General features: G+C 44.6%; 1 protein-coding gene across 1 annotated transcript in view; it reads left to right on the plus strand.

The window, feature by feature from the left end:
* Positions 1–752: 752 nt before the first annotated feature.
* Positions 753–25,399, plus strand: part of ELAVL1 (ELAV like RNA binding protein 1) — a 44,391-nt gene continuing 19,744 nt past the window's right edge. The window contains exons 1-2 of the mRNA XM_082495619.1: positions 753–833; positions 12,186–12,369. Coding sequence (XP_082351745.1) covers positions 12,198–12,369 — 172 coding nt within the window. The 5' untranslated portion in view covers positions 753–833; positions 12,186–12,197. The remainder of the gene's footprint in view (positions 834–12,185; positions 12,370–25,399) is intronic.

Genomic DNA, 25,399 nt, shown 5'->3' on the forward strand with positions numbered 1-25,399 from the left:
ATGCCCAGCGCCTGTGGGGAGAGCAGACTGCGGCTAACGAGGAAGTGCCGGCCACAAACACCCCCGAGCCTGGGGCTGTCCTGTCACTTCTTCTACTCAAGTCTCACTTTTGCTACACGGAAGCAAAAAAATAAAAAAAGAAAAGAACCAAAAAGCATTTCTCCTTCTGCGAGAGCCGCAGGGAAGGACCCACGCGCAGCCAGTGATGGAGACGAGGCCCAGGTTCTCCTCCCGGCTCCTCGCCAGCCCTTCCGCAGGCCCCAGCGGAGCAGGCCGCGGCTGTGGGCGCACCGGCACTGCCCCCGGCCGTTCTGAAGCCCGTGCCGGCGGGGATCGCCCCTGCTTACGCTGCCTGCCACCTTCCGCCCCCTCCGCCGACCCACCGCCTCTGCGGGAGCGCCCCTCCGGCCCGCTGACGAAGCGGGCGGTGCCGGGCCCCCTGCTCTCCCGCGGAGGCTGCCTGGAGCCTCACGGCCTCGCCGCCGGCTGATGGGCCGGAGGCGGTGCCCGCCCCCAGGAGAAGGGCCGGAGATGGCGCCCCCCCCACCCCGGGAGGGCTCGGGTGGAGGCCGCGGGCCCCACTCCCCGCGCCAGGCCGCCGGCGCCGCGCGCGCAGCGGCCCTCCTCACCGCCGCGCCGCGAGAGGCCGCCCCCGGCCCGGAGTTTGAGGGACGGGCCGCCGAGCCAATGGAGCGCGGGGCACGTGCGCGCGGCAGCCAACGGGGCTCGGTGGGCGGGGCGGGGGCGTGGCCGGCGGCGCTGCGAGCGGCTTGTTGTGCGCGCTGCGGAGCCGTTAGCCTCCCGCTGCCCAGGCCCTGCCGAGCCGGCGACAGGTGAGGCCGCGCCGCCGCCGCCGCTGTGGGACTGGCGCCCACGGAGCACCCCCACAGTGGCGCTCGCCGGGCCGGCGCGGGCGGGGAGCGGGCGGTGAAGGCCGCGCCAGCGAGGCGGAGGCCGAGGCCTGGGCCTGCGGGGGGAGGGGCCGGGCGGAGGGGGAGCGCGGGCCCGGGGCGGCCGGGCGGCGAGCGGGGCTGCGGCCTGCGGGGTCGGAGGCGGGCCTACAGCCCGCGCGGCGGTGAGGGCCTGCGGGAGGCGGATGGGGCTCGGGCGGCGGAGGAGGGCCCGAGGCCTCCGCGCTCCAGGGCGAGAAGGCCGTGGGTCGCGCCGGCCGGGGCTGGCGCGGAGGGGGCCGGCGCCGGGTGGCGGAGGCGCTGCGCGGGTCCCTGCCTTATCGTGGGGCCTTTCATCTTCTGGTGAATGGCGTTGCCTTTGGTATTTATTTTGCCTGTGTCTGCACGGACGCGGCTTTTAAATCTCCCACCCTCGTTAAGAGTGGCGCATCTTTATTGACGGGCAGTTTTTGAGGGTGGGCTCCCTAATGAGGACAATACGTGTTAATATTAGTGCTGGTTTGGGCCGGCTAGGAACAGGGTTAAGTAATGCCGTACTGAGTGCTTTTGGCCGGAAGAAATCATGACTAAAGTAGCAGTCCACTATTGTTAGTGCTCGTGGGAGGCTTTTCAAAGTAGAGCGCTTACCCTTTTTTAGTGATTGGAGAGGCAAGAATGTATTAGGGGGCCATTCGGTGGGAGGACGTGGGTGAAAGGAACGTGTGTGGAGGTAGCCCAGAGAAAGGGCCACTGAGCTCTGCTGGAATAGTTGTTTGGAAGCATGTGCTGGCTACCATGTTCTGTAATGCTGGGTAGTGGAGTAGTATTATCTGTTGGGCAGAGGCTTATATCTGAGACTTGCTGAGAAGGGAAGAGTGTTTTGTTGCGTGAAGGATTTGCACTGGGATGCTGCCTCACCACTTAATGAGGTATCTGTGAAAAATAACAGAGGAGAGAAATGGGAAGGGCAGAGATTCATTCCCTTTATTAATATTTGTTGTTGTTGACATTTGATCACTTTTTATGGTCTCTATTTATGTTGCCTTTTCCTTTTATAGTCTGAATGTAGGTGTTGACTGCTCATACTGCCCACCTTTTACCTCTTTACCAGCCTGCTGTTCCCCAGGACTTGTGTTTTAACCGCTTTTCTTTCTAGATCTGTGTGAACAGAGTTCTCTGACTTGTGTATCTCTTTAAAACTGGGGCAAAGCATAGGTTCCATAGGCTTTATCAAGCCCATATGGTTGGTATGATTTCTTAGATTTCTGTTGATTCTTGGGTTATGTCTGTGTTATATGATAGGTAATAAAGTCTAGATTTCTGAGCTTGTAATTCTACACAGCATGATACATTACTCTGACTGTCCTAGTTTTTGTACTGTAGCAGTGTAACTGTATTTGTATAATGATGCTAATGAGCCTGTGGTTTCATGATTCAAAGTGTTGAGCAGTCCTCAGTTGTAGAACTGCAACCTGCACTTGCAGTAGGCTCTTGCCTTGGTCTGACTGGGATAAGAGCAGGAACATCTTAAGCTGGTATGGTTGTTAAATATATTGTATAGTGAGTTTATAGCCTTAGTTATTTAGCCCTGGTGGGGGTGGTTCTGCAGCACCAGATAAAGGTGGCGATAAGTGTTTTCCTGTGTGAGTTGTCTTACACAGTGCCAGGTTTGTGGGAACAGCAGTAGTAGTAAGCACAGTCTAAATGGAAAATGTATCGTGTCTAGCATCTTTCTCAACTTAATCGTGTCTGTTGAATGTGGCCAGTGTCTAGTGCTGACATTAGCTTACCATGAAATGTGCTCTATCCTCCTAATTAAAGCACTCTGTTTTCCATTTGCTGGTTCTTGCATGTTCTGTCACTTTTTTCTTCCTGAAGAAAACTCTCTCTCTCTTGACCTCTCAGAGACATGTCATTTTACTTTTGGAATCTGTTTCTTTAAGCTGTTGTGCCAGCCTGCTTTTTTTCCTGAAGCTTTGGTCTCTGTTGAGTTTCTTGCTTATTTGTTATGAGCCGTCTGTGAATTGATGACAGTAAAATGTTATTAGATGTTGCACTGACTACATGTCTTGTGGTTAACCTACCTGTGGAGGTGGTAGACTTTTAGTTACAGAAAACTCAAGCTTGCTGTATTTGCAGACTTCAAAAAGATACTTGGAGAAGTTGTTCTTTTTGCACCTCCAAATACTTTAGATAAAGCATGGAAGGCAGCTGGAGGAGATTCCTGCCAATTTAAGCATTTAGGAAGAGTTGTGTAGTTCAGCAAATGAGAGGTGTTAAATTTTGCCTTCTATTGGAAATTGATCAGGGCACTTCTCCTTTTTGATGTGCAGTTCTGTGATCTAGGCACCTGCGAGCTTTGAACTTCTGGCCTAAATGATCCATTTGATTATACAACCTTGTTATATATAGGTGATGTATGCAAAAAATAGATTTTTAAGCTTCTTTTGTTTTGTTTGGGGGGGGCAGAAACATTCTTCATGTGCGTGGTTTTGCTGCCATTTTTTTAATATTAGTAGGAGTGCCATAGTAAGTATAAAGTGTGATTTTTTCCTCTTACCCACTGCTTCCATGGCCTCCTTGTACGAGTGCAGGAGCAAGTTGTGGTGTCTCATCAAACCTTCAGAGAGGGATTTCCAGCTAGTTGTTTTGTGCTGGTGAATGAGCTGGATGCTGTCTCCTCCTTCTGTTTCTTCACTTGCCTTCCTGTCCCATCAAAGTGAAAGTACCAGCGGCTAATCCAAGGATGGATCAATCTGTGGGGCAGCTGTTGTCAGAACGTGTCTGGAATCTGTAGTTCTTATGTCCACTTCTCACTTACTGCAAGCGTCCTGTGGAAAGGAGTTGTTCCCTCGCAGCACAGTTCTTTGTCTCCAGATGTTTTTCTGTAGATGAAAAAATTGCCAGAGGCAATCGCTGCACAGTCTGACACTGTCTAGAATAAGGAAGATAATAACTTCATTCTGGTTTTTATGTCTGTTTATCATAAACCTGTCCTTTTTAAAATACCAGTGCAGAAGGTGAGATAGTCTCAGCTGCAGAAAGCTATCCAGCTGTCTCTTTTCTGCTTAAGAACTCCGTTCTGTTAACTGTCAGCATCTTTGACCCAGGGACGAAACAACTGTGGAAGGTGTTGACGTGAAGCTCTGAGCAGAGCTCTGTAGCCTACTCTTTCTGTCAAGGCTAACTATTAACCTTGAAAGGTGGGGGAACCTTGGATCTAGCTGCAGATGTTTAGTATCTTAACTGCATAGTTTCCAGTTGGCCCTTGTTCATACCTATCAAGCGGAGATGATGTTGGGAGGCCCTGATCCTCCCCTTCGTGTTAAAGCAGCAGTGGATCGGAATTATGGCCAGCCTTTGTCTGATTTCTGACAGCATCCTAACTATAATTAATTTTGTTCCTGTGAATTGAGTATAGTTCATCAGACTGATGGTAAAATGAGGTCGTTCCTCTGAAGAATGCACCTTATTTTTTGACCTCAAATACTTCTGTCTCTGAATGGCATTATAAGCATTGACAAAAACATTTACCTTGATGTTATCATTAATACGTTGTACTGGAAATCATAGATTTAGCATATGAAAATAAAGTTTGTTGAAATGCAGTAGTAGATTTTAGTAATAATCAGTTCTGGTGGAGAGATATTTTTGTTGTCAAAACAGACAAAAATGCAGTTATCTTCAATTTAGTCAAGCTAAGGAGAAAAAGGGGCAGTGTCTCCATTCCAGGTTTGCAAAGGGGGAGAAGACCCAATAAAAAGGTGAGATCTATTAACTCTGAAAAATCTGAAGGACTGGCAAGCAGAAGGGATCTATTTGGTCTCCAGGTTTACAAACCGAACTTACACATTAGTGTGGAAGGAACGTAAACTACAAGTTAAACAAGTTATGGGGCTTAACACTTAGGGTTTCACTGTAAAAGAATCTTCCTGTTTAAAGAAAACCTTTTTTTTTTAAATGGCCTTCATTAGCATGTTTTGGTAGACTGAGTTGGTTTCATTCTTGGGGAAGAGGGAGAGTACAAATACCGAATGAATCAAATTGGATATTGAATCTAAATTTTTCCTGTTTGCTGATTTAAAATATTGTGGCTGCAGGGGAGAGGAATTCAGATAAGACAGCTACACATGAGAGAATACTGACCTTATTGATTGCCGTGGGATAATGAAAAGAGAAATAGGGTAACAGTACAGTTTGGGTGAAGGAATCTGTAATGCCTCACTTTCTGCCTTTAAGTTTTCACATGTACCCAAACATTATGTTTCAAAGTTCAGGAAGATGGCCGTTCCAACAAAACATAAGATTCGTGCTCACGAAATACAGTAGCTGCCAATCAGCCTAAGCAAGCCTAACAAGCAATAAGAGGCGAGATCAAGATCCTTCCTTTGTGGTCATAGACTTACTTTTTGGAAACAGCATCAGGCATCTCTCAACCATTGGCACACTACTTGGGATCTCAATTATTTTTATTCATAAGGAGAACTTAAACATTATCACCTGCTTTTGCAGGTATACATTGAAATAATCTGTTGAAAGACTTAAGCAGGTAGCTCAGATCTGAGTTGAGGTTTTGAAGTGCACGACCTGTACTGTGCAGGTACATGCTAGGATAACCTTTTATGTTAAACTTAACGTTTTTTCCCCTCATATGCTATATAAATGTTATTTTTGAATTGAAGAGAGAATCTGTGGATTTTGTGATTTCTCCTTCCCCTCCTCCCACCAGCTGGCTTTTGGTGTTTGGTCAAGATTAAAATGCACTGCTATTTGAAATAATATTGTATGAATGCAGTGTGAGTCAAATAGGAATGGGTCTTACACTGTATTGTCATTGACCTATAGTCTGTTCATGGAGAGGTCTGTGCTTGTGGGGTGCAATGTGGAGAGCTGTTGGGGGCATGAAAGTTGTTTGTGTAAAGAATAAAAGGGGTTTTCTTGGAGATTATGGGGAAAGAATCAGGCATATGTAAAGTAGAGGGGTCTGGATTAAAGAAATAGACGTATTCTGGCTGTGGAGCATTGGGAAACTTTTCTGGGAGGCATGTAGGCCTAGTGGAGGTTTTTCTGCTGGCGTGGCTTCTGAGGTGAAACATACTCCATTCCTTCCAGTGGTTTCTGAGAAGAAAACGTGGGTGTTGTTTTTTTCCCCAGTCTATGTCCCTTCTGTGTCTTGATTAAACTCTTGCTTCTCAATCCTGTCTTGGCAGCTGGCTGCAAAGCAAGTTTTGCATGGCAATACTGTGTTGGACCATTCTTGAAAACTGTTTTCCTGAAACAAAACTAGTGGAGGCTCTCTGCAGGTCCAGCGGGCTCTTCTGTGTGTGGCATTGCTTCTGGCATGGGTTCAAACCTAGATTTCTCAGCACCTCTGCATCTGCCTTTTGCAGCTGTGAGGATTGGTTTGGCTCTTCCCTTGATGTAGTAGTATCCTTTCTGTTCTGTTTCAGGTGTGATCTCCAAGGAAGACTGCTCAGCAGCTTCAAAATTGAGTGGTAGAGCAGTGTCTAAGACAGATAGTCGAACTTGTTGCTTGCCTCTGAGTCAGCCATGACTTGCAGGGGAGGCATGTCAACAAATATCATCCATGTGCTGAAGAAAAAGGAGGAGGTCTCCTCTTTGTATAGACCTGAAGTTCAACTTGAAGCACCCCATCATGATTCTTGAGGTCAGCCAGTGTATTTAAGAATAAACCCTTGAGATTGAAGTCCGAGTTGATCAAGACAGCTCACCAGCAGAACTCTGCCAATGTCACTTGTTTCAGTGCAGGACCCCTATTCATTCACCAGTATTAGCCCCAACAAGGAGACCTGTGAAACACCATCCCCTGAAGCGCTTCCTGCAGAGCATGTCATAGGTGATCACAGAATCACGGAGTTTTCAGAGTTGGAAGGGACCTCTAGAGATCATCTAGTCCAACTCTCCTGCTAAAGCAGGATTGCCTAGAGCACATTACTCAGGACTGCATCCAGGCGGGTCTTGAAAATCTCCAGAGAAGGGGACTCCGCTAACTTGCACTTCATTGCAAAGAAAGGCTGAGGTGTTGGGTCAATAACCTGTGCCAGCAGCCTCAGTTCTAGTGTGTTTTGAGAACCATGCTTGGCCCATTCCCAGTATTCCAGTGAAGGTGCCACGAACTGTGGCACAATACTTTGTCACGTGCATCTAGCTTGCTTTGGCCAAGAGCCAGATATTGGTGTAGTCTGTGTGCTTCTGATATCAAAGGCAAGAAATATGTTTGAGGTAGCTCTGACCTTCTTGTGTTCGGCGCAGCTCATGTTAGTGCTCACCTTTGCATCTGCTGTGCTGCATGGCTTTCACTGGCTGGAGAACTGTATTGCGTGAACCAGAATAGGTCAGTTGCTGGAGCGATAAGACCTGCTGCCTGAATTTTAATGAAGGTGCTAATTGCTGCCACGAAGGAGCACAAGAGCTCCTTGCTCCTGGAAGAATTTCCCATCTTAACTTCTGCAGTAGCTAAAATGCTTACGTTATCATCATCTGTGTAGGTGTCTATATTCAAGTTTGTGATCCCAGTAGTGGTCTGGTGCCTTTGCAGACCTGTGAACGAGGTGAAGGTATACTAACCCTCTTGCCTAATCTTGAAGACAGTTAATTTTGTTCCCAGTGTTCCTGTTTCAGATTATCTCCTCGGATTCATACAGGTCTTCCTTCTTGTGTTGTTTTTCTTTTAAATCTTCTGGGATTTTGTGCACCTTTGTTAGAAGGTGATTGTCATGGTCAGTGCACCGTTTCTGAAGAAAATACCTTGGAGAGCCTTTTCAGTCCTGTCCTGAGACTGCAGACCTGGCTGTTGGTGAATGAGCAGTCTTTGAAACGGGTAATAAAGTGCTGGGCAATGTGAATTTGAGCACCTCCAGAATTAATGGAAGCTTCAGGCACAGTACATATGGTTCCCATTGGTTGCTCTATGCATCCTTGGCCTCATAAGTTTGAGGGCATCTTACAGAAGGAAGAAAAAGAAGGCTGCCTTTTAAAACAAGCTGTTGCAGGGTTTGGTTATTTAAAAAGAAAAATCTCATTTTAGGAACGGCAATGGATGGAACTTAGTCTTAAGGTGTCCTTTTTTTGGGACATAGAATTGAAGGCCTTTTTTTGAAAGGCTGCAAAGTGCCAGTCGCCTTACAACTGGCCTTCCCAAATGAGCTCATAGGCCTTTTTCCATCCTTGACCTGTCTGCCAAGAATATGAGTGTGTTCAAACTTCTGATTTATGTCAACATGGATTGACAAACATCAGTTAATGAAGTTGCGAACCAGGCCTGGAAACTAACTTGGTTCTCTAAGTCTGGAGTATTTGCTGATACAATTTGATCGTTCCCTCTTTAATAAAGAAAGATGAAGAGATTCCCTCAACATATTAGAGTGAGAGCAGGATAAACTTGTTTTCTTGTGTAGCATTTCTCATTTCATCCATACTGACCATTTTATGGCCTTTTCTTTTTGGAATTCTTTTTGGTTTGCAAAGGTTAACGATTCTTCGGGGGATGTTTCTGTTCTCACTGACATTAGAACTGTTCACGACCAGCGGAGGAAGTGGTTTCCCACTAATTACCAGGATGGGCAGAAAGTGTTAGTCTTGCAGTAGGTTGTGTAAGTGCTTGGTGAGAGATTAGGAAGAAAGGAGCATCTTCTTTATCAGCACTCTGCTCCTTTTGCTCTTTTCTACCATGCCTTTATTGCTTTTGCGTGCGATCTTCCTGGTATCCCATGAAAATGTTTGCCAGGCCTTCATGGCTTCCTATAATATTTTTTTTCCTAATGTCTGAAGAAAAGCAGATGGAAGGCTTCCTTCACAGTTCTAATTGCTTCTGAATCAACAATGCCCTAGGCACTGCTTGTTTATCACGGGGAGATATAGATGGTAAGTATTGCAGACAGTGAGATTAGAGGTTGTGGTAAAATGATTTAAAATTGATAGCCATTTGCCAAACTCCTGTCAATTTTGCTTAATGCCAGATAAAAGTCTGGTAACTTGCCACTATGGTGTGCTGGGGAGTTTTCTGTGCTTGGTATCTAGCTGTGGTGCCTCCTTTTTAGGCAGCAGATAGACCTTGGAGGATGAGGAAAATGGATTTTTAAAAATAAAAAAAGTTTTTGGAAAGCATTAAAATATATAGCAAGTTCTTAAACTTGGCAGGAGAATAATAGTGGGAAGGATTTGTATCGTGTCTTGGGTGAATTTGGTTAAAGTGAAAGAAATTTGAACTTTTGTCTTGTAAAGCTGGAAAAATCTCAACGCTTCTTCATGTGCTTGCTATATAGTCTAATTGTAGTGTACAACTCCCACGCTCATCAACGTACTGGTGTGTTGTTGGGCTTTAATTTTATACAGGACAAAGGCAAGCACAGTTGGATTGCGTTAAAACAATTTTGAAAACGTAAGTCATCTGGTTTTATAGCTCAGATACGTTCAACAAAGAAGGTTCAGCTGTTTGAGTGTCACTTAGCAGGACAGGAAACTTTCCTGAGGTTGTGCTCAGACAGTCTTGTCAGGGCTGAAGGGAACACATATTTAATGACATAGTTTCACAGTACAACTGAGACAACCTGGCAGCTTAAAATTATCCGATGGGGTAGTCTCTTCCCCTGCTTCTCTCTTGGAGGTTTCTCCTTTTGCTCTCCTATCCTCTGGCGTTAGCTCTGGTGCTTATCATGCTGCTGCAAGAAAAGCAGATTAAAACTGCTGACACTAGAAAAAGTGCTTCCCCCCGGTGTAGTTTTCCATTGCTTTCATGGTAGAAATTGGTTATCCTGTGGGCAGAAGGGTGCTGGGGCTTGCTGGTGTTGACATTTGAAACACAGAACTGGGGGATAGAAGGGGGAGCAGGGCCTCTCCTTCTGTAAGCTGCCAGCTGTTAGTGCTTCAATGCATATTTTAAAAAAAAAAAAAAAGAGGGGGGATTCAGTTTAAATCTATACTGTGCTAAATCTCAAATTAAGATAAGTCTAGTTGTGGTTTATTCTAAAATGGTGTACTCTGTTATCGCCATTTAAAAAAATCTGACCTTTGCAAGAAGAAAGTATAAAAGAAACGCCAAATGTGACTTGACTGCTGGTGAAGGGACTAAAAGTCCCTTCTGGCAGGCAGCATTCCCTTTCTAGACAGGATTTCTAGCTGCTCTTCCTGATGTTTTTTCCCATTATTCAACTTCTAGTGGTCCCTGGAAAGGCTCATCCTTTAGTAGATCCCGATCCATAAATAAAGCCGTGTACCATTGCTGCTCAGGCCCTTAGCATCGAGGGCAGCCGTGTGTGCAGTGTCACAAAAATCTGGAAGCTGATCCGCCAGAGCTGTCTTGTGGTGTTAGTGGTTGTAACTCAAAATCACCTTACTTGAGAAGCATATGTGGTTATATGAATACTTCTGATCCATCTTAAATGCGAAAATAAATCGGCAAACGTAGCCAGCGTTAACGACATGGAACTGTAAGGCTTGCCGGCTCGCGGCACTGGGGTGAGCTAGAAGCTTTTGCATCCTCTGAACACCTGACCTGACGTTCTACTTGGGGCTGAGAAGCAATAATATCTTAAACTGTTCTAATTCAGCTCAGATTGATTATCCCCTCAGGCAAGATTAGCACTGTGCTAGTGATCCCTGCTTCAGTTCTCAAGCAAGCTGCAACTAGAGGAATTTTAATAGTAGTTGCTTATGTACAGCATCTTATGTTATTCTTTTGGCCAAATGAGCTTTATTGGCCAAAAGCTCTATTAAAGTAAACACAAAGCTCTTCTTTGAGCCTGTGGTAATTAGTTTTCCTGTGGTGGCACTGAGAGAGATTCAATGAGTAGCTGATTTCATGTTGAACTTGGAAGGTTTACGCTAAACTTTCAGAAGGGAGTTAGAGTTGTAAGTCTGCCTTAATTTCATGCAAAAATAAAAGTGTTTGCTCTTGTGCCCCGTACTGTTGGAGTCTGAATTGGAAACACATTCATACTTCAATGTTATTGCAACTTTACGGTGTCAATTGACATGTCTGTATGCTGCTAATAGGCCAAAGTGTTGGGATTCTGTGGTAAAATGCACAAATAGTGATGACTTAGAGGAGGAGTGCCGAACTGAGCATCGGGAGGCGATGAATTAACTTCAGGGTTTTAGCAGCTTTTCTGGTAATTCTCTGTGCTTCACAGCTGGTTTTAAGAGTCGTTAAACAAAACTATGTTGGTTTGGAGCTAAAGATTGGGCTCTCTGGGACTGAGAACGAACAGATCTGCAGCAGCAAACTTGAGAACCAGAGTCTGGAACCGTACAAGAAACCAGCTTTCTGGTGGTGGTGTTTTCCAGAAAGAACATGCCGGTCTGGGATTCCTGAATCTGCTAGACCTCATTTTTCTCCTGTAGCAGGAATAGGGTTTAGGTCTCCTGATTTTAACAATTTCGAAGTAGTTGTAAAAGCACTTCAAAATTTACTCTTCTGGCAGGCCATGAAGGTCTTCCAGAAGAGCTTGGGTCTGGTGCGAGTTTGAATTGTAGATGTCCTCTGCATCTGAAACATCAGGATTCAATCCCCGGTGCTGGCTGGCTAAGGCAGAGGATGTCTTCATGTGGTGGAATTTCTGGATGTTTTCTTAAGGCTTCCTATAAAATGGTGCAAAAATAGAAACTTAATCAAATACTCAATATGCACCAAAGTTAGTTCCAGTACAGATTCCTCTGTTTTGTATGTGCAATTAAGCAGTCACCCAAAGGCAACCGTTTAAGAATAACAGGGCCTTAAAATGCAGGATAAGCAATGTGTGGAGGAGAAAGTATTTAGAAAATAAACAGTCCTCAGTTGAAATACTGAACTGGGTCTAGTAGATCTGGCTGCTGCTTCTCTTTCTGCCTTTTCAGAGTTCTGGGTGTAAGGTTGGAATTCAGGTGGAGGTGGCAGTTTGGATTCTGGCTCGTCAAGTGCCTGGACACGGGGAACCTGATTTTTAACTCTGCTGTTGTGAATACTTTGGTGTTTACAGGAATATGTATCAAATCTGTCTTGATGCTTTTTGTTAAGGGGGGGGGGGGGGGGGGGAGCACAAACAAACCCAAACCCTTAAGAGCTCTTTAATGGTACATAGTTTTCGAAAATGCCATGATTGTTATTTTGAAAGAATGAATTGTTCTGGAATTGTCAACAAATAATGTTTTGTTTTATGAGTGGGAAAAATGCGTAGTTGAAACAGTTGCTCGTTCTCAGTTTTTTAAAATAAACATTCCAACTTATTTCAGGTGGAGAAAGTTTGGCTTATTGAAATACAAAGATCTAGAACTTATTTGGGATTTTTCTCTTTGCAGATATTTTATAAAATGTCTAATGGTTATGAAGATCACATGGCTGAAGATTGCAGGGATGATATTGGTAGAACAAATTTAATTGTGAACTACCTCCCTCAGAACATGACGCAAGATGAGTTACGGAGTCTATTTAGCAGTATTGGCGAAGTTGAATCTGCAAAACTTATTCGGGACAAAGTTGCAGGTATAATCCAGTATATAAGAAATTTTTACTTTGTGGTAGACTGCTCAAGCAAATACGTAATTGAATGCAGTTTAATGTAGAAATATAAAATATTTGTGTGTGTGTGTAATCAAACTACTGACAAGTATGCATATAACTAGAGTAATGTTAAGACTTGTTACTGAGTATTAGGAAGACAGTAATTAATTTAGCCTTAAGTATTCTATTTTGTATGTGGTTAAGAATTCCAAGAAGTACAATTCTTAAATTTGAACATCAATAAGCATGTCTAAAACTAGTTTGAATTTGGTCCTCAGCTTATTTATTCTTCCTACAGTCTGGGTATTTTTGACTCTACCAGAGCTCTGAATATGCAAAACAAGCCTTTTGATCTGATTTTGATCAGCAAAATTAAGGTGTGGCATGTGTCTGAAACGGTTGTAGGCCTTATCACTCTTCAGGAATTTAACTTGTAAGTTCTTTAAATAGGATTGTTAGTAGCAGCTTTAAAAAATGAGAGGAATGAATTGTTCAGATTTGTGGAACTTAATGTTTCCTTGAAAACAACTGAATTCTGGTAGTGCAACCTGTTCCATAAGCTGTATCTACTTAGTTGCAGGAGCTTTTTATCAGCTCTGTGAAGATGTTTTAATCCTTGCCCAGTTAAAAAAAAAAAAATAAAAATTTTCATTTACTAATTCTGGTTATTCATGTTCAGAATTCACGGAATCCTGGATTTAGTGGGAGAGCGTGGTTGTTTTTGTAATTAAAAGTAATTCTGCTGTTAACTAGCTATGCATGCTTGTTTGTTCTCAGCCTGCAGACGATTGCCTTGTGGAATTTTCTGCTGCACATGCTCAATCTTGTATTTCAGAATCTAGCAATACTGACTTAAATCATTGTCTAATCCGTAATGAAACAGGTCTGAAACTACTTCATCGTCTATAAAAACTGCATGAAAGCTGACGAAATACATGAGAATTCTTTGTGTGTTATCTAAACTGACTGTAGTACTTTGTTTTATATGCTTGAGAATAGATATGAGAACTGCGTAATTCAAAACTTTAGAATTGACTTTCAGAATGGCTTCTCTGATTTCTGTGTCTTTAGTTTTCCTCATTTCTTTCAGATGAAGTTTCACGTGATAGCCATCTGTCTACATTCCATAAGTACAGATTTATATGTAAAATCATCATGAAATAGTTACGTAAAATACTGATTTGTTTGAATAATTGGATAGCTGAACATTCAGCCTGGATGTTTGAGATGCTTAGAAGTAGAGGCTTGCTCTGGAGGCTACTTTTGCAAGGAAGTAAGATCACTTGTTTAACCGTAGCAAGCCATTCATCAAATGTCACGGCTGATCCACACCTTAGATGTTCAAATAAGCACAAAATCGTCTGCGTGGGAGGTAAGGATATTTTAAATGGGAAGCAAGGCACATCATTACCTGAAGCTCGAGAGTCTACTTCACACTGTTCCCTGTGGCGCCGAATACTCTGGGAAAGCCTAGTTAACTTTAACGTGGAACTTGGCAGTGCTAGGTAGTTTAAAGTCCAAAACATACGCTTGTGTGCTTCAGGTTTTTCTTATCAACCCTCTGAAAAATCAAAAGTAAAATTCCTGTTAATGTTGCGTAGGGTCCTTGAGTGCCTGTGGATAAAATGCTCGCTTTTCTTTAATGTGATTGCCAAGTGTTTAATTCTCCCTGGCTGCGTTGGTCAGACCACTTAATTTTGTTCTATCTAATTTTTCATTCACTTGCAACACTTTTAGGAGCAATTCTCAATCTTCTCCATACTCACAGATAGTTTTGGAATATCAGTAGCTGAAAACCGGCTTCTTCAGGAACCTTCTAAAGTACCACTTTTTTTTTTTTCTTCCTTTTGCTTTTCTTTCTGTCCCTTCATGTTTACATTAAGAGTTCTGTATTGTAAAACTCCACTCTAAGCAGATCTGATGTTTGGCTGCTCCCAAAAAGAACAGTCTTTTGGCAGCGTTCTGCTTTCCTTGTGCCACCACTTGCATTTTTCTGACCCTGTGGTAGACTAGCAGGACACTTGGCGCTGCAGAAAAGCCAGTTTAGCTCCCTGACCTTGGTTTCTATGAGCTCAGTTAAGCCATAATATTGGCATGTAAGATGTAGTTGGGTTGGATCGCCCGGACAGGAGGGAGGTAACCTCTCCTTTTGTTGGAATTATACTTTTTAGATGTATTTAGTTCTTTCCAGTGAAATCACAGCTTTGATGCCCCATGACATTCTGTTAAATCAAAGCATTTTGTCTTTGGAGTTGCCTTTATTGACTGTATTTGCAGAGTTAAAAATCAATGTGTGTTTGATAATGCTTATTTTTAATAAAGCAATGACCGATATGTATATTTTTTTTTCTCAATTCTCCATTAATGAAACATGTAGGGCAGAAAATGTCTTCTGCCTGGAATGCAGTTTTTAATGACTTATTGAACCTGCCTTAGCTTTCTGGAGACTGATTACTTTGATTCAAGAATCAATTTGAAAGCCAAAGTTTTGTTTTGTTTGAGCAAAGTATTTCATTATGAAGTCAAAGTATGTATGTTGTTGGGTTTTGTTTCAAATACAGCATGGTACTGAACAATCTTATGTTCCATGTATTAGACTGTGTTTATAAAATTTAGAAAAACTGTGAAACCACTAGACTACTTATCCTTTATTTTGTTATTGATGAAGGCTACAGGAAGCTGAAAGTAGCAGCAAACCATAGTGTGTCAGTTTACATTCCTTACTATGAATTTTCTGCTTTGCGTATGCATGGATTATAGAGTTGGTAAAAGTATGACTATGTGTTTGTTTTGTTATTTGAGACGTGGTAACTTCTTTTTCTGTTTTTTTTTTTTTTTTTTTTTTTGCAATAACTGTAAAGAGATGCTTGTGCATGGTAGATGAACATTAGGCAGGGTGCAGTGCTCCTTCAGCTCTTCCTGATCCTACTGGAACGATAGAGTGCTGGTCTCTTCATCCTCCAGTTTGTGTATTACATTCCTAAGCGATTCCAGACATGGCTTTGCTTAACTTGTGGTGAGTGAATCGGTACTCAGGGTCAGTGGGCAAAGATTGGATTGTTGCTGTCTTGCTCACCGTACTGAATGCACGGTGAGTATGTCTTGGACATCCAGGATTTTTGTAAGAGAACTACAGAATTGGATGTTTTTCTTTCTGTCAGATGTTAAGACTAGCACTAGCCATACTTCAGGACTTTGAGCCCTGGGGAAACATTAGGAGGTCATTCCCCAATATAGTATGGCACAGTCTCAAGTCGGAGATGTAACTTTTCACTGTTGCATATCCTGGTATTTTGTGGTAATTGCTGAGGCTTGTGAGTAGCCATTGACCCAATTCCATTGATGAAATCCTCTCTTCTGTGGCACTGGCTCATGAGGCTGAGAGCAGGGAAAAGTACTGGGGTTTGTCTGATCAGTCTGCACTGATTAGACAGTACCCCTCTAGCACTGATATCGAATCACAGAATCGTAGAATTGTCTAGGTTGGAAGAGACCTTTAAGACCATCAAGTCCAACCATTAACCTGACACCGCCAAACCCACCACTAACCCACGTCCCTCAGCACCACGACTGCCCTTCTGTTAAATCTCTCCAGGGATGGTGACTCCACCACTGCCCTGGGCAGCCTCTTCCAGTGCTTGACAACTCTTTCCATGAAGAAATTTTTCCTAATCTCCATCCTAATCCTCCCCTGGCACAACCTGAGGCTGTTTCCTCTTGTCCCATTGCCTGTTCCTTGGGAGCAGAGACCGACACCCCCCCCCCCCCCCCCCCCTCGCTACCCCCTCCTTTCAGGGAGCTGTAGGGAGCGAGAAAGTCTCCCTTCAGCCTCCTCTTCTCCAGGCTTAACCCCCCCAGCTCCCTCAGCCGCTCCGCATAAGACGTGTGCTCCAGACCCCTCACAGCTCTGTTGCTCTTCTCTGAACACTTCAGACACAATGGTGCCAAACTTGTGCTCTGTACTGGTTTCCTACCTGGGAATGTATATACATGTCCTCTTTCTTGGAGCCACTGCCTCCTACCATACATGATTCAACAGAAGAAATATGTCCTGTACCATATTTTGCATTGGGGGTGCTTGACTTTGCTGGGACATCCAGATTCTGGGGTCCGGATTTCCAGCCAATGTGCTGTGCTGGACTCCTCTTACAGGTGATCATTTTTCAAACATTTCTTCTCCTTCAGTATCTGCTAATGCAGAAATCCAGGCCTTTGTGCCACTCTAGTCGTGCTGACTTTCTTGCAGCGCAGATGCAGATGACTCGTCAAGATATCTGATTGCGCACAGTGCGGATACTTCTAATCAATAGCTGTAAATTTTCTGAGAGAACCTGGTCATCTTTAGTCTGCTGTTTGTGCAGGTCTACGCAGACTTTTAGTCCTTCTGGACCAAATGTTACAGCTCAAAGGTAGTATGCCATGAGTGTAAGTTGTATTTAGTTTCGCTGTCTTCCTTTTACCCTGCTGCAGTGTTGGTACTTTGAAACCCAACTGTCCTAAAGCTCTGAAAAGGTTGGGTTAAAGTTTTGCCATGTGTTCAGGGCCTCAGATCACTGTGGGATCTCTTTATTGCTCGTGACACCCTGCTCTGAGTACCTGGTGGCAAGTTTGCTGTGTGCACCTCTCTGTACGAGGGTTCTGTCTGATGGCAGTGGATTTTGTTAGGGAGGCATCCGACTTTTTGAGGGTTCTTGTTCCCTCCCTCACACCTTCTCTGCTGCTCGAACAGGGAATGACGTATCCCTGTGATACTTATGACTTTCTACTGTAGGAGATGTAGGATACGATCCTTTAGACTCTGCCAAAGGCTCTGTCTGTACCTGTCAACTACCAAAATTGGGCCGTCTCTGCAGGCGCTGTAAGGAGACAGTGAGCTTCCTCTCGACGCTCTGCGTTTGCTTATGTAAGTTTGAGCTCTGATGGAGCTTGCTAACATTGAACTCCTTGATCAGCAGCTATCGGGGACAGCTATTCCACTGTCGCTGAAAAATGTGGAGCAGAATGGACATTTTGGGGTGGCTTGTTAAGGCTGTGTGCAGAGATCTGGGGTCCATATCAAAAAACACTGTCATCACGGCTCACTCGCGCTGCAAGTGTGCATGTGACATTTTGCTTACAGGACCAAAAAGAAATTGCTTCTAGGGGGATGGAGTTCCTCAGGAATCAGTACGCATCTTCACCTTTTCGCTGTCTTTTCCTATTCATGGTGTCTTCTCTGGAAAGACTCTTTCACAGAAATCATGCAGCTGGAAAAGAAATAAATGGCTGTGTCCTTGTAAGCTTTTGAAGCAAAAAGGGAAGGAAGATTTTACTGTGCTGCTTTCGGATGCTGAAAGGTGGTAAGTAGCTCTCTAGCTCACGTGACAGAGGAACTCTCTATTCATTTCACTAGTGCAGCGGACTCCAGTCTAGAAACAGAATTTTTAAGTGTTCTTGTTTTGTGGAAAGTACCGAAGTATTCTCTTTGGCTGAAATTGTTTCCTTTTGCATGGAAAACAACCGTGAAATTGCTTATGCAGTTTTGCTGTTAACTGTGTAATTGGAATGCATCATTACCCCTGGATTTTTTTTCAAGCTTTTTAATCACAATTGGTTGTATGCAATTTCTTTAAATGTGCGTTCAAGAATGCCTAGCAACAATGGTTAACTTAATGACAAGTGCAAATGGTTTGCAGACAAATTGGCCAAGTTCTGAAAGTGTTAACACCCTTCTAGCTTTGCCAGCTTCGTTTAATTTCCTTTATCATAAGGTTGGCCATATTAACTACCTCAGAGGTAATAACTGAGTGCTAGCAAGGGTACGGGAGTACACTTAATAGAAAGGTTGCTTGGGTTCTTGAAGTGGGTTCAGAGCATACCAAGCGGAAGCAGCAGCTAGTGCAGCAGTTCCTGGGCTCTGCTTCTATATAGAATCATAGAATGGCTGAGGTTGGAAGGGACCTTTAAGATCATCAAGTCCAACCATTACCCTGCCCTGACAAAATCCCTTCTAACCCATGTCCCCAAGTACCACATCTACCCTTCTTTAAGCACCTCCAGGGATGGTGAATCCACCACCTCCCTTGGGCAGCCTCTTTCAAAGTTTAATAACCCTTTCAGTGAAAAAATGTTTCCTAATATCCAATCTAATCCTCCCCTGACATAAACTTCTGGGATTGTCAACAGACTTCTGGGAACCCTTTGAGAAACTGGAGTGCTTGCCAGGAAAGGATAGCTGTAGGAGCCCTTGATTTCTAGCGAGGAGCTCTGGGCTCTGTCAGGTGTACTTGACCAAAGGGAGGTTGGAACTTTTGTTCCAGTTGACCCTTGGTTAGGGAGGGTCAAGCACCTTAGGGCAGGCCTACAGAACAGTCTGGCCTGGAACATAGCTGCCAGAGCGCTGCCAACAGGCAAAGCAGTGCAAATGGGGACCCTGGACCGTGTTGTGATCTGCAACACCAAGGAATGGTGGTGATGTGCTGCATGGTCTACAGTAGTCATTGCAGCAGCTATCCCTGTAACATCAGAGGCCTTGACTGAAAGAGAGCTACCTGGACCAAAAAGAGGGTGCAGCTCTGCAGGTCTTGGGCTGTGGGGAGTGCCTGGGTCCTCTCACTTAGGCTGGGTAGAGAGACGTGTTCTTATCGCTGCAGGAGGTGTGCGCTGCTGGAGGACCTGTGGTTGGATTGAAAACTAATCTCTGAGGTTGGTGGTCAGCAGCACAAAGTCCAGCTGAAGACCAGTTGCTAGTGAAGTAAACCAAAGGTTTGGTATCAGGGCCAATTCTGTTTAAAATTTTCGTTGATGACCTGGATGATGGGGCAGATTGCACCCTCAGAATGTTTGCAGCTGATACCAAACTGGGAGGAGTGGCCAGTACACAGGGTAGTTGTACTGCCATTCAGAGGGACCTCGGCAGTGTTCTCGGAAAGCTTTAAGGCAAGGCTGTTGTAACAGAGGATAACTTCCTGTTGGTTTAGGGTTGCAGGTATCCTTTTTCTCTATCAGGAGACATTGAGAGGGGTAAATATATTCATGCTTTGTATCCCTCCTTATGATACATATACACATAAAGTCAAAAAGGCCAACGCAGTAGTACCAGCCATTGCACGAAGTACTCTGTTTTACAAAAGCTGACATCTTCACCTCGTTTGCCTTTCTTTTCCCTCATCAAGCCATAAAAATGAGCCATATAGCAAAATCTTCGCTTATCTAATAGTTCTCAACATGGTTTTAGTGGGAGTTATTTTTCTACATCTTCTTAAAACGTTTTCATTCTCTTCCAATGGAGAAGCAGTATGTTTCTGCAGAAGAACAATTTCATAGAATCATAGAATGGTTTAGGTTGGAAGGAACCCTAAAGATCATCTAGTTCCAACCCTGCTGCCCTGGGCAGGGACACCTCCCACCAGCCCAGGTTGCTCCAAGCCCTGTCCAACCTGGTTTGGAACACCTCCAGGGATGTGGGGCAGCCACAGCTTCTCTGGGCAATTTGTTCCTCTGGCCCCGCTCCAACAGCTCCGGGGCCTTCTGCTGTTGGGACCCCCCGAGCTGGAGGCAGCACTGCGGGGGGGGTCTCCCCAGAGCAGAGTGCAGCAGAGGGGCACAATCCCCCCCTGGCCCTGCTGGCCACGCTGCTGGGGATGCAGCCCAGGGGGCGGGGGGCTTTCTGGGCTGCTGGCGCACATTGCCGGCTCCTGGGGAGCTTCTCGCCCACCGACACCCCCAAGCCCTTCTCCTCAGGGCTGCTCTCACTCCATTCTCCACTCAGCCTGGGGTTGTGCTGGGGATTGCCCCGACCCTGCACTTGGTCTTGTTGGACTTCATGAGGTTTGCACGGGCCTGCCTCTCCAGCCTGTCCAGGTCCCTCTGGATGGCATCCTTTCCCTCCAGTGTGTCAACTGCTCCATACAGCTTGGTGTCGTCGGCAAACTTGCTGAGGGTGCGCTCAATCCCAACATCCATGTCACTGTCAAAGATATTAAATAGTACCGGTCTCAGTACTGATCCCTGAGGAACACCACTCATCACTGCTTACCACTTGGACGTCTAGCCGTTGACCATAACTCTTTGAATGTGACTGTCCAGCCAGTTCCTTACCCACCCAGTGGCCAACTGTCAAATCCATGTCTCTCCAATTCAGAGATAAGGATGTCATATGGGACACCGTCCAATGCTGTGCACAAGTCCAGGTAGATGATGTCTGTTGCTCTTCCCTTATCCACAACGATGTCATGCAGTTGTAGAAGCCATTTAGTTCAGCTTAACCTATGACAGTGTTGACTCTGAACACTTGCTGAGGTTTTGCGTTGTAATGTTTGCAGCTGAAAAAGTGTGGTTATTTGAAAGCTGAAGTGGATTTTTCAGCCCTCAACATCTTGAGTAGTCAGGTTTCTGTTCCAACCACAGATTAACAAAAATCTGTCCTACAGTTTAAAGAAATGAGATCTTACAGTAAATGGGCAAGGCATTTTCCTTCCAAAGACGTCCTCAAGAAGTCAGCCTGTGATATTCATGCACAATTTTGGGCCTGGTATTTTCTGTGTTCACTTTACAAATCCTTTTCACTTCACAGCATCTAGGATGTTGGCAATTCATCTGGAAAAAGAGCCCTGGAGCAAGTTAAATTAAATCTCCATAGAAAAATGTTCTGGAAATGAAAGAAAGGGGGGGGGGAAAATATAAAGAGAACATATAGAAATAAGTATGCAGAAGGGCTTCGTTAAATTAGATGAATTACTAAAAATAGTAAACCTTTTGTTTCCAGGATTTAAAGCTGTCGTGTGGTCAAATTCTTAAAATATTGTGGAGATAGTGAGATCCCTGGAACCTCTGTCTTTGAACTGGGGTAAAGAACAAACTTATGTCACGTTAGCTTTGTAGCTCTTGACTTGTTTCTCAAGAAGTGTCTGTTTGAATTGCTTGTAGTCATCTTTGTTTCAAGGCAAATGCCATTTATTTTGCAAATGGAGGAGTGGCCGCTTTCTTTGTAATTCATAATGTTTTCCTGAATTGTTTGAAGATCAGGCTTTCCAAACCTTTTAAATGCAATTTTGCCCTTAAACTTCCATAAATGAGACTATTCATCATTTGGCCGGAACAGAAGGTGTCCTGGTTTATAAAGCCATATGAAGCAGTGGGGACACATTCTGTATTTGAAAATCGTTATCGGTAAAACTAGATATTATTTGCTTTGTTTCCTTTCTGGTTCCTTTCTGTTGCAATGAAAAGTCTTTTCAGTAAGACATGCTGGGTTTAAGTCTTAAGCAGAAATTGGCTCAGATAGCGATCTGTGTCTGAGGCAGAGAAACTGGAATAAAGCTGAATTTGGTTACTGTGGAAGAGAGGTACCGAGCTGTTGCATTGACACTGATCGTAGAGGTGTTTAAAGGACAGATATTGTGGAAATGCTTAAATATAAACCTAAGCTTTTGGGTTTGTACTCTATAAGGGGTGCTGAAAGTGTAAGTGTGGTGCAGGGATTTGTGGTGTAGTGTTGATCCGACTACTCCAGCCTGCCAACAGTGTGGTGCTTCCCATGTTTTGCTCGGTTAGGATGAGACCAGTCTGTCCAGCTAGGCTGAGCTTTGCCCCCAACCTGACACGGACTCCACTCTGCTCTCGTGAGACTCCACCTGGAATATTGCGTCCAGCTCTGGAGCCTTCAACTGCAGAAGGACATGGACCTGCTGGAGCAGGGCCAGAGGAGGCCCCAGAGATGCTGGGAGGGCTGGAGCCCCTCTGCTGGGAGGACAGGCTGGGAGAGTTGGGGGTTTCATCCTGCAGAAGAGAAGGCTCCGGGGAGACCCCCTTCCAGTATCTGAAGGGGGCCTACAAGAAAGCTGGAGAGGGACTTTCTACAAGGGCATGTAGGGACAGGATGAGGGGTGACAGTTTTAAACTGAAAGAGAGGAGATTTAAGTTAGATATTAGGAAGAAATTGTTGCCTGTGCAGGTGGTGAGGCCCTGGCGCAGGTTGCCCAGAGAGGTTGCGGAGGCCCCATCCCTGGAGGTGTTCAAGGCCAGGTTGGACGGGGCTTGGAGCAACCTGAGCTGGGGGGAGGTGGCCCTGCCTGGGGCAGGGGGGTGGCACTGGATGATCTTTAAAAGGTCCCTTCCAACCCAAACCATTCTGTCATTCTGTGTGGGATTTCTGCACTGCTCTCTTGGTGTTTGCATGACTCGTGATAGTTTTGGACAGTGTTTATGACTAAATTGGAGATGAAGCAGAACTGTAAGAAGTAATTCATAATGACTACTTGTAGCTTCAAGAATTCATTCAGGGAAAAAAAGGGAAAGAACGGGTGTGTATCTGAGAAGCAAAACAGCTTCTCGGTATCGGTGATGAAGCCAGGTATAAGGACATCCCTGAAGAATGGAGCCCTGGCTGCTTGGGCACTGGATCAGGAGAGAAGTTTTGGTTCGGGTTATGGGGTTTTAGCTTCAGATTCATTCATTTTCAGTTTAGTTGAGATGCATCATGTATATCTTTAGTCAGGGGGGTGTTCTCTGTATTTTCAAAAATACTCTGTGGACTATGTGGTAGACTAGTAATAAAGAGAATCAATCACCTGTGTTGTGATGGTAGGGTTTGATCAGCATAGACTTGTTATGGAAAATCACGCCCTTCTACTGTTAGTTTTGCAGATCGGTGATTAAATTCTTGAGATGCTTGTTCACATCCAAAAATATGTTTTGACAAAAATCCTTCAAGAAGCTGCTTTCTTTTATTTTCTTTTCTTTTTTTTTTTTTTTTTTTTTAATAAGGACACCTTGTAGCATAAACCCAAAAACTGACAAGAGAGTAACAAACAGCAACTGCTTGTCTCCAAAGCTGAGCCAAGCAGTGCATGTAGAACATGTCAGGTTCTAAAGTTGGCATTTAGAATATTAAAGTGAAAAAGTGGTTAACAGTTTTGATGTGGAGCAGAGATTTAACATTGGACTGAAGGACATAAGGAGGAGCTAGAAACCGGCATCATCTCCTGAGACCAGTGGATAACAGAATAACAGAAGAAAACTAGTGGAAACCTACAGAAATGAGTTTTAACTCAATTAAAAATAGACTATGAGGGTGGATGCTTCCAAAAATGCTTGAGAGAATAACTAGTCCACTGAAAATTGGCGGAGTCTGTGTTGCTAGCCATGTGGCAGTTTTGGTAATTCCAGTCTTTGGTTTAAGGACTATGCTAGAAATAAACTAAAAATTTAGAAATGGTTCCATGAATGGGAGAAAATAATGTGAGGGAGAAATAAAGTGTGATTCTTTACTCTCCTGGTTTGAGGTAAACCAGAATTAATTTTCTGTTCAGTAATTTTACTTTGCAGCTAAACCTCTTCTAACTGACTGAAGTCTCTGAAACTCTCGGAAATTAACAGCATGTTGTGGAGACACTGTTTGTTCTCAGAGTGATAAGACCTGATTAGCTGTAATTCATGCCAAGGAATGGGATGCAGGGAGCCTCTTGCTTAGACTTAGTGTTATTAACAACCAAGGTCAGGAAAAGCCTAGAGGGGTGGCACCTGCGGGGAGGAGCGGACAGGACAGGTGACCCTAAACCTGACCAAGGGGGTATTCCATCCCATCTGCCTCGTGCCCAGTATAAAAGCTGAGGGATCAAAGGGTCAGTGCTTTTTCTTCAATGGCCGGCGTCCGAGGAAGACTCTATCTGTTCATCTGCCTTTGATCCCGATCTGTGTGTTGCTGAATCCAGTTCTGGAATCCATCGCCAAGTCCAGCCTGGGACTTCCCCAGTGCCTGGGACATGACTGTCATCCTGGGAGCTTGATCCGGTTTTGTATATATTTCTTATTTTCTTTTTATTAGTAGTACTTCATTAAAGTAGTTTAGTTCCTTCTAAACTCTTAAGTCTCTCCTCTCTCTCCTTTCTCCCCTTGGAGACAGCGGTGGGGGAGAGCATTTGTTGTTCGCCTCAGTGGCCAGTCCAGCCCAAACCAGGACAGATGTACCTTCTCTAAACTTTTCATTAATATTTAGTTTGGTTACACCCCTACTTAGGTGAAGTAGGCATATAGGCTATCTTCATACAAAAAGGCCTTGTTCTGTGGAGCTGGAAGAACTTCAGATTACCGTAGTGTTATGTTCCTCGTTCTGTCATTTGGGGTCATAGGATGGTGCAGTTCTAAGGGACACGAGTTCAGCCTCCTGCTCCGAGCAGAGTCAGCTGTGAGGTCAGACCCGGTTATTTGGGACTTTATCCCATCTGGCCTTGTAAACCTCCACGTGTTCCAATCTCCTGAGGATCTTGGTGTACTTTCACTGAGCTCGTTCCAGTTTGTCAATGTCTTTCCTGTGTTGGGGGACATTGAGAATTGGATGCAGTGTTCTAGATGTGGTCTAGTGAGTGCTGAGTAAAGGGGGATGATCTCTTCCCTCCTGTGTTCTGGCTGTACTTCTCTGTTAGTACAATGCAGGATGCTGTCAGCCTTCTCTGTCATAGTGCATTCCTCGCTCTATACCATGATTCCCAGGTCCATTTCCATAGAGCTGCTCTCCAGCCAGTAAGTGCCCAGTCTGGTGTTGCCGGGGTTTTATCCTTCCTGTGATCAGGACTTTGCATTTGTCTTTGCTGCTTTTCATAGGGTGCCTGTTGGCTCATTCCTCCAGCGTGTTTAGGTCCCTCTGGGTGGCAGCCCTGCCCTCCAGTGTATTGGCAGGTTCCTCCCAACCTGGTGTTATCTCCAGTCTTTGTGAGAGCGCACTCCTATCACCTCCTCCAGGTCATGGATAAAAGGTTAGACAGCAGGTCCCAGGATAGATCCCTGCAAAACTCCACTAGCTGCGGGTGTACATGTAGAGTGTGGGGTGGGTTTTTTTGTTTGGTTGGTTTTTTTGGTCTCTTTTTGAAGATGGATACGGCATTTGCCTTCCTCCAGTTGTTGGGGACCTCTTCCAATTTCCATGACTGTTCAAAGATAGTACAGAGCAGTTTTAGCCAGGACATGAGCCTGGTGTCTCAGCACCTTTAGAAAGAGCTCATCTCATCCCATGGATTTGTATGGGTCAAGTTCT

Source organism: Vanellus vanellus (assembly GCF_965231255.1).
Source record: "Vanellus vanellus genome assembly, chromosome: 25".
Taxonomy (NCBI): Eukaryota; Metazoa; Chordata; class Aves; order Charadriiformes; family Charadriidae; genus Vanellus; species Vanellus vanellus.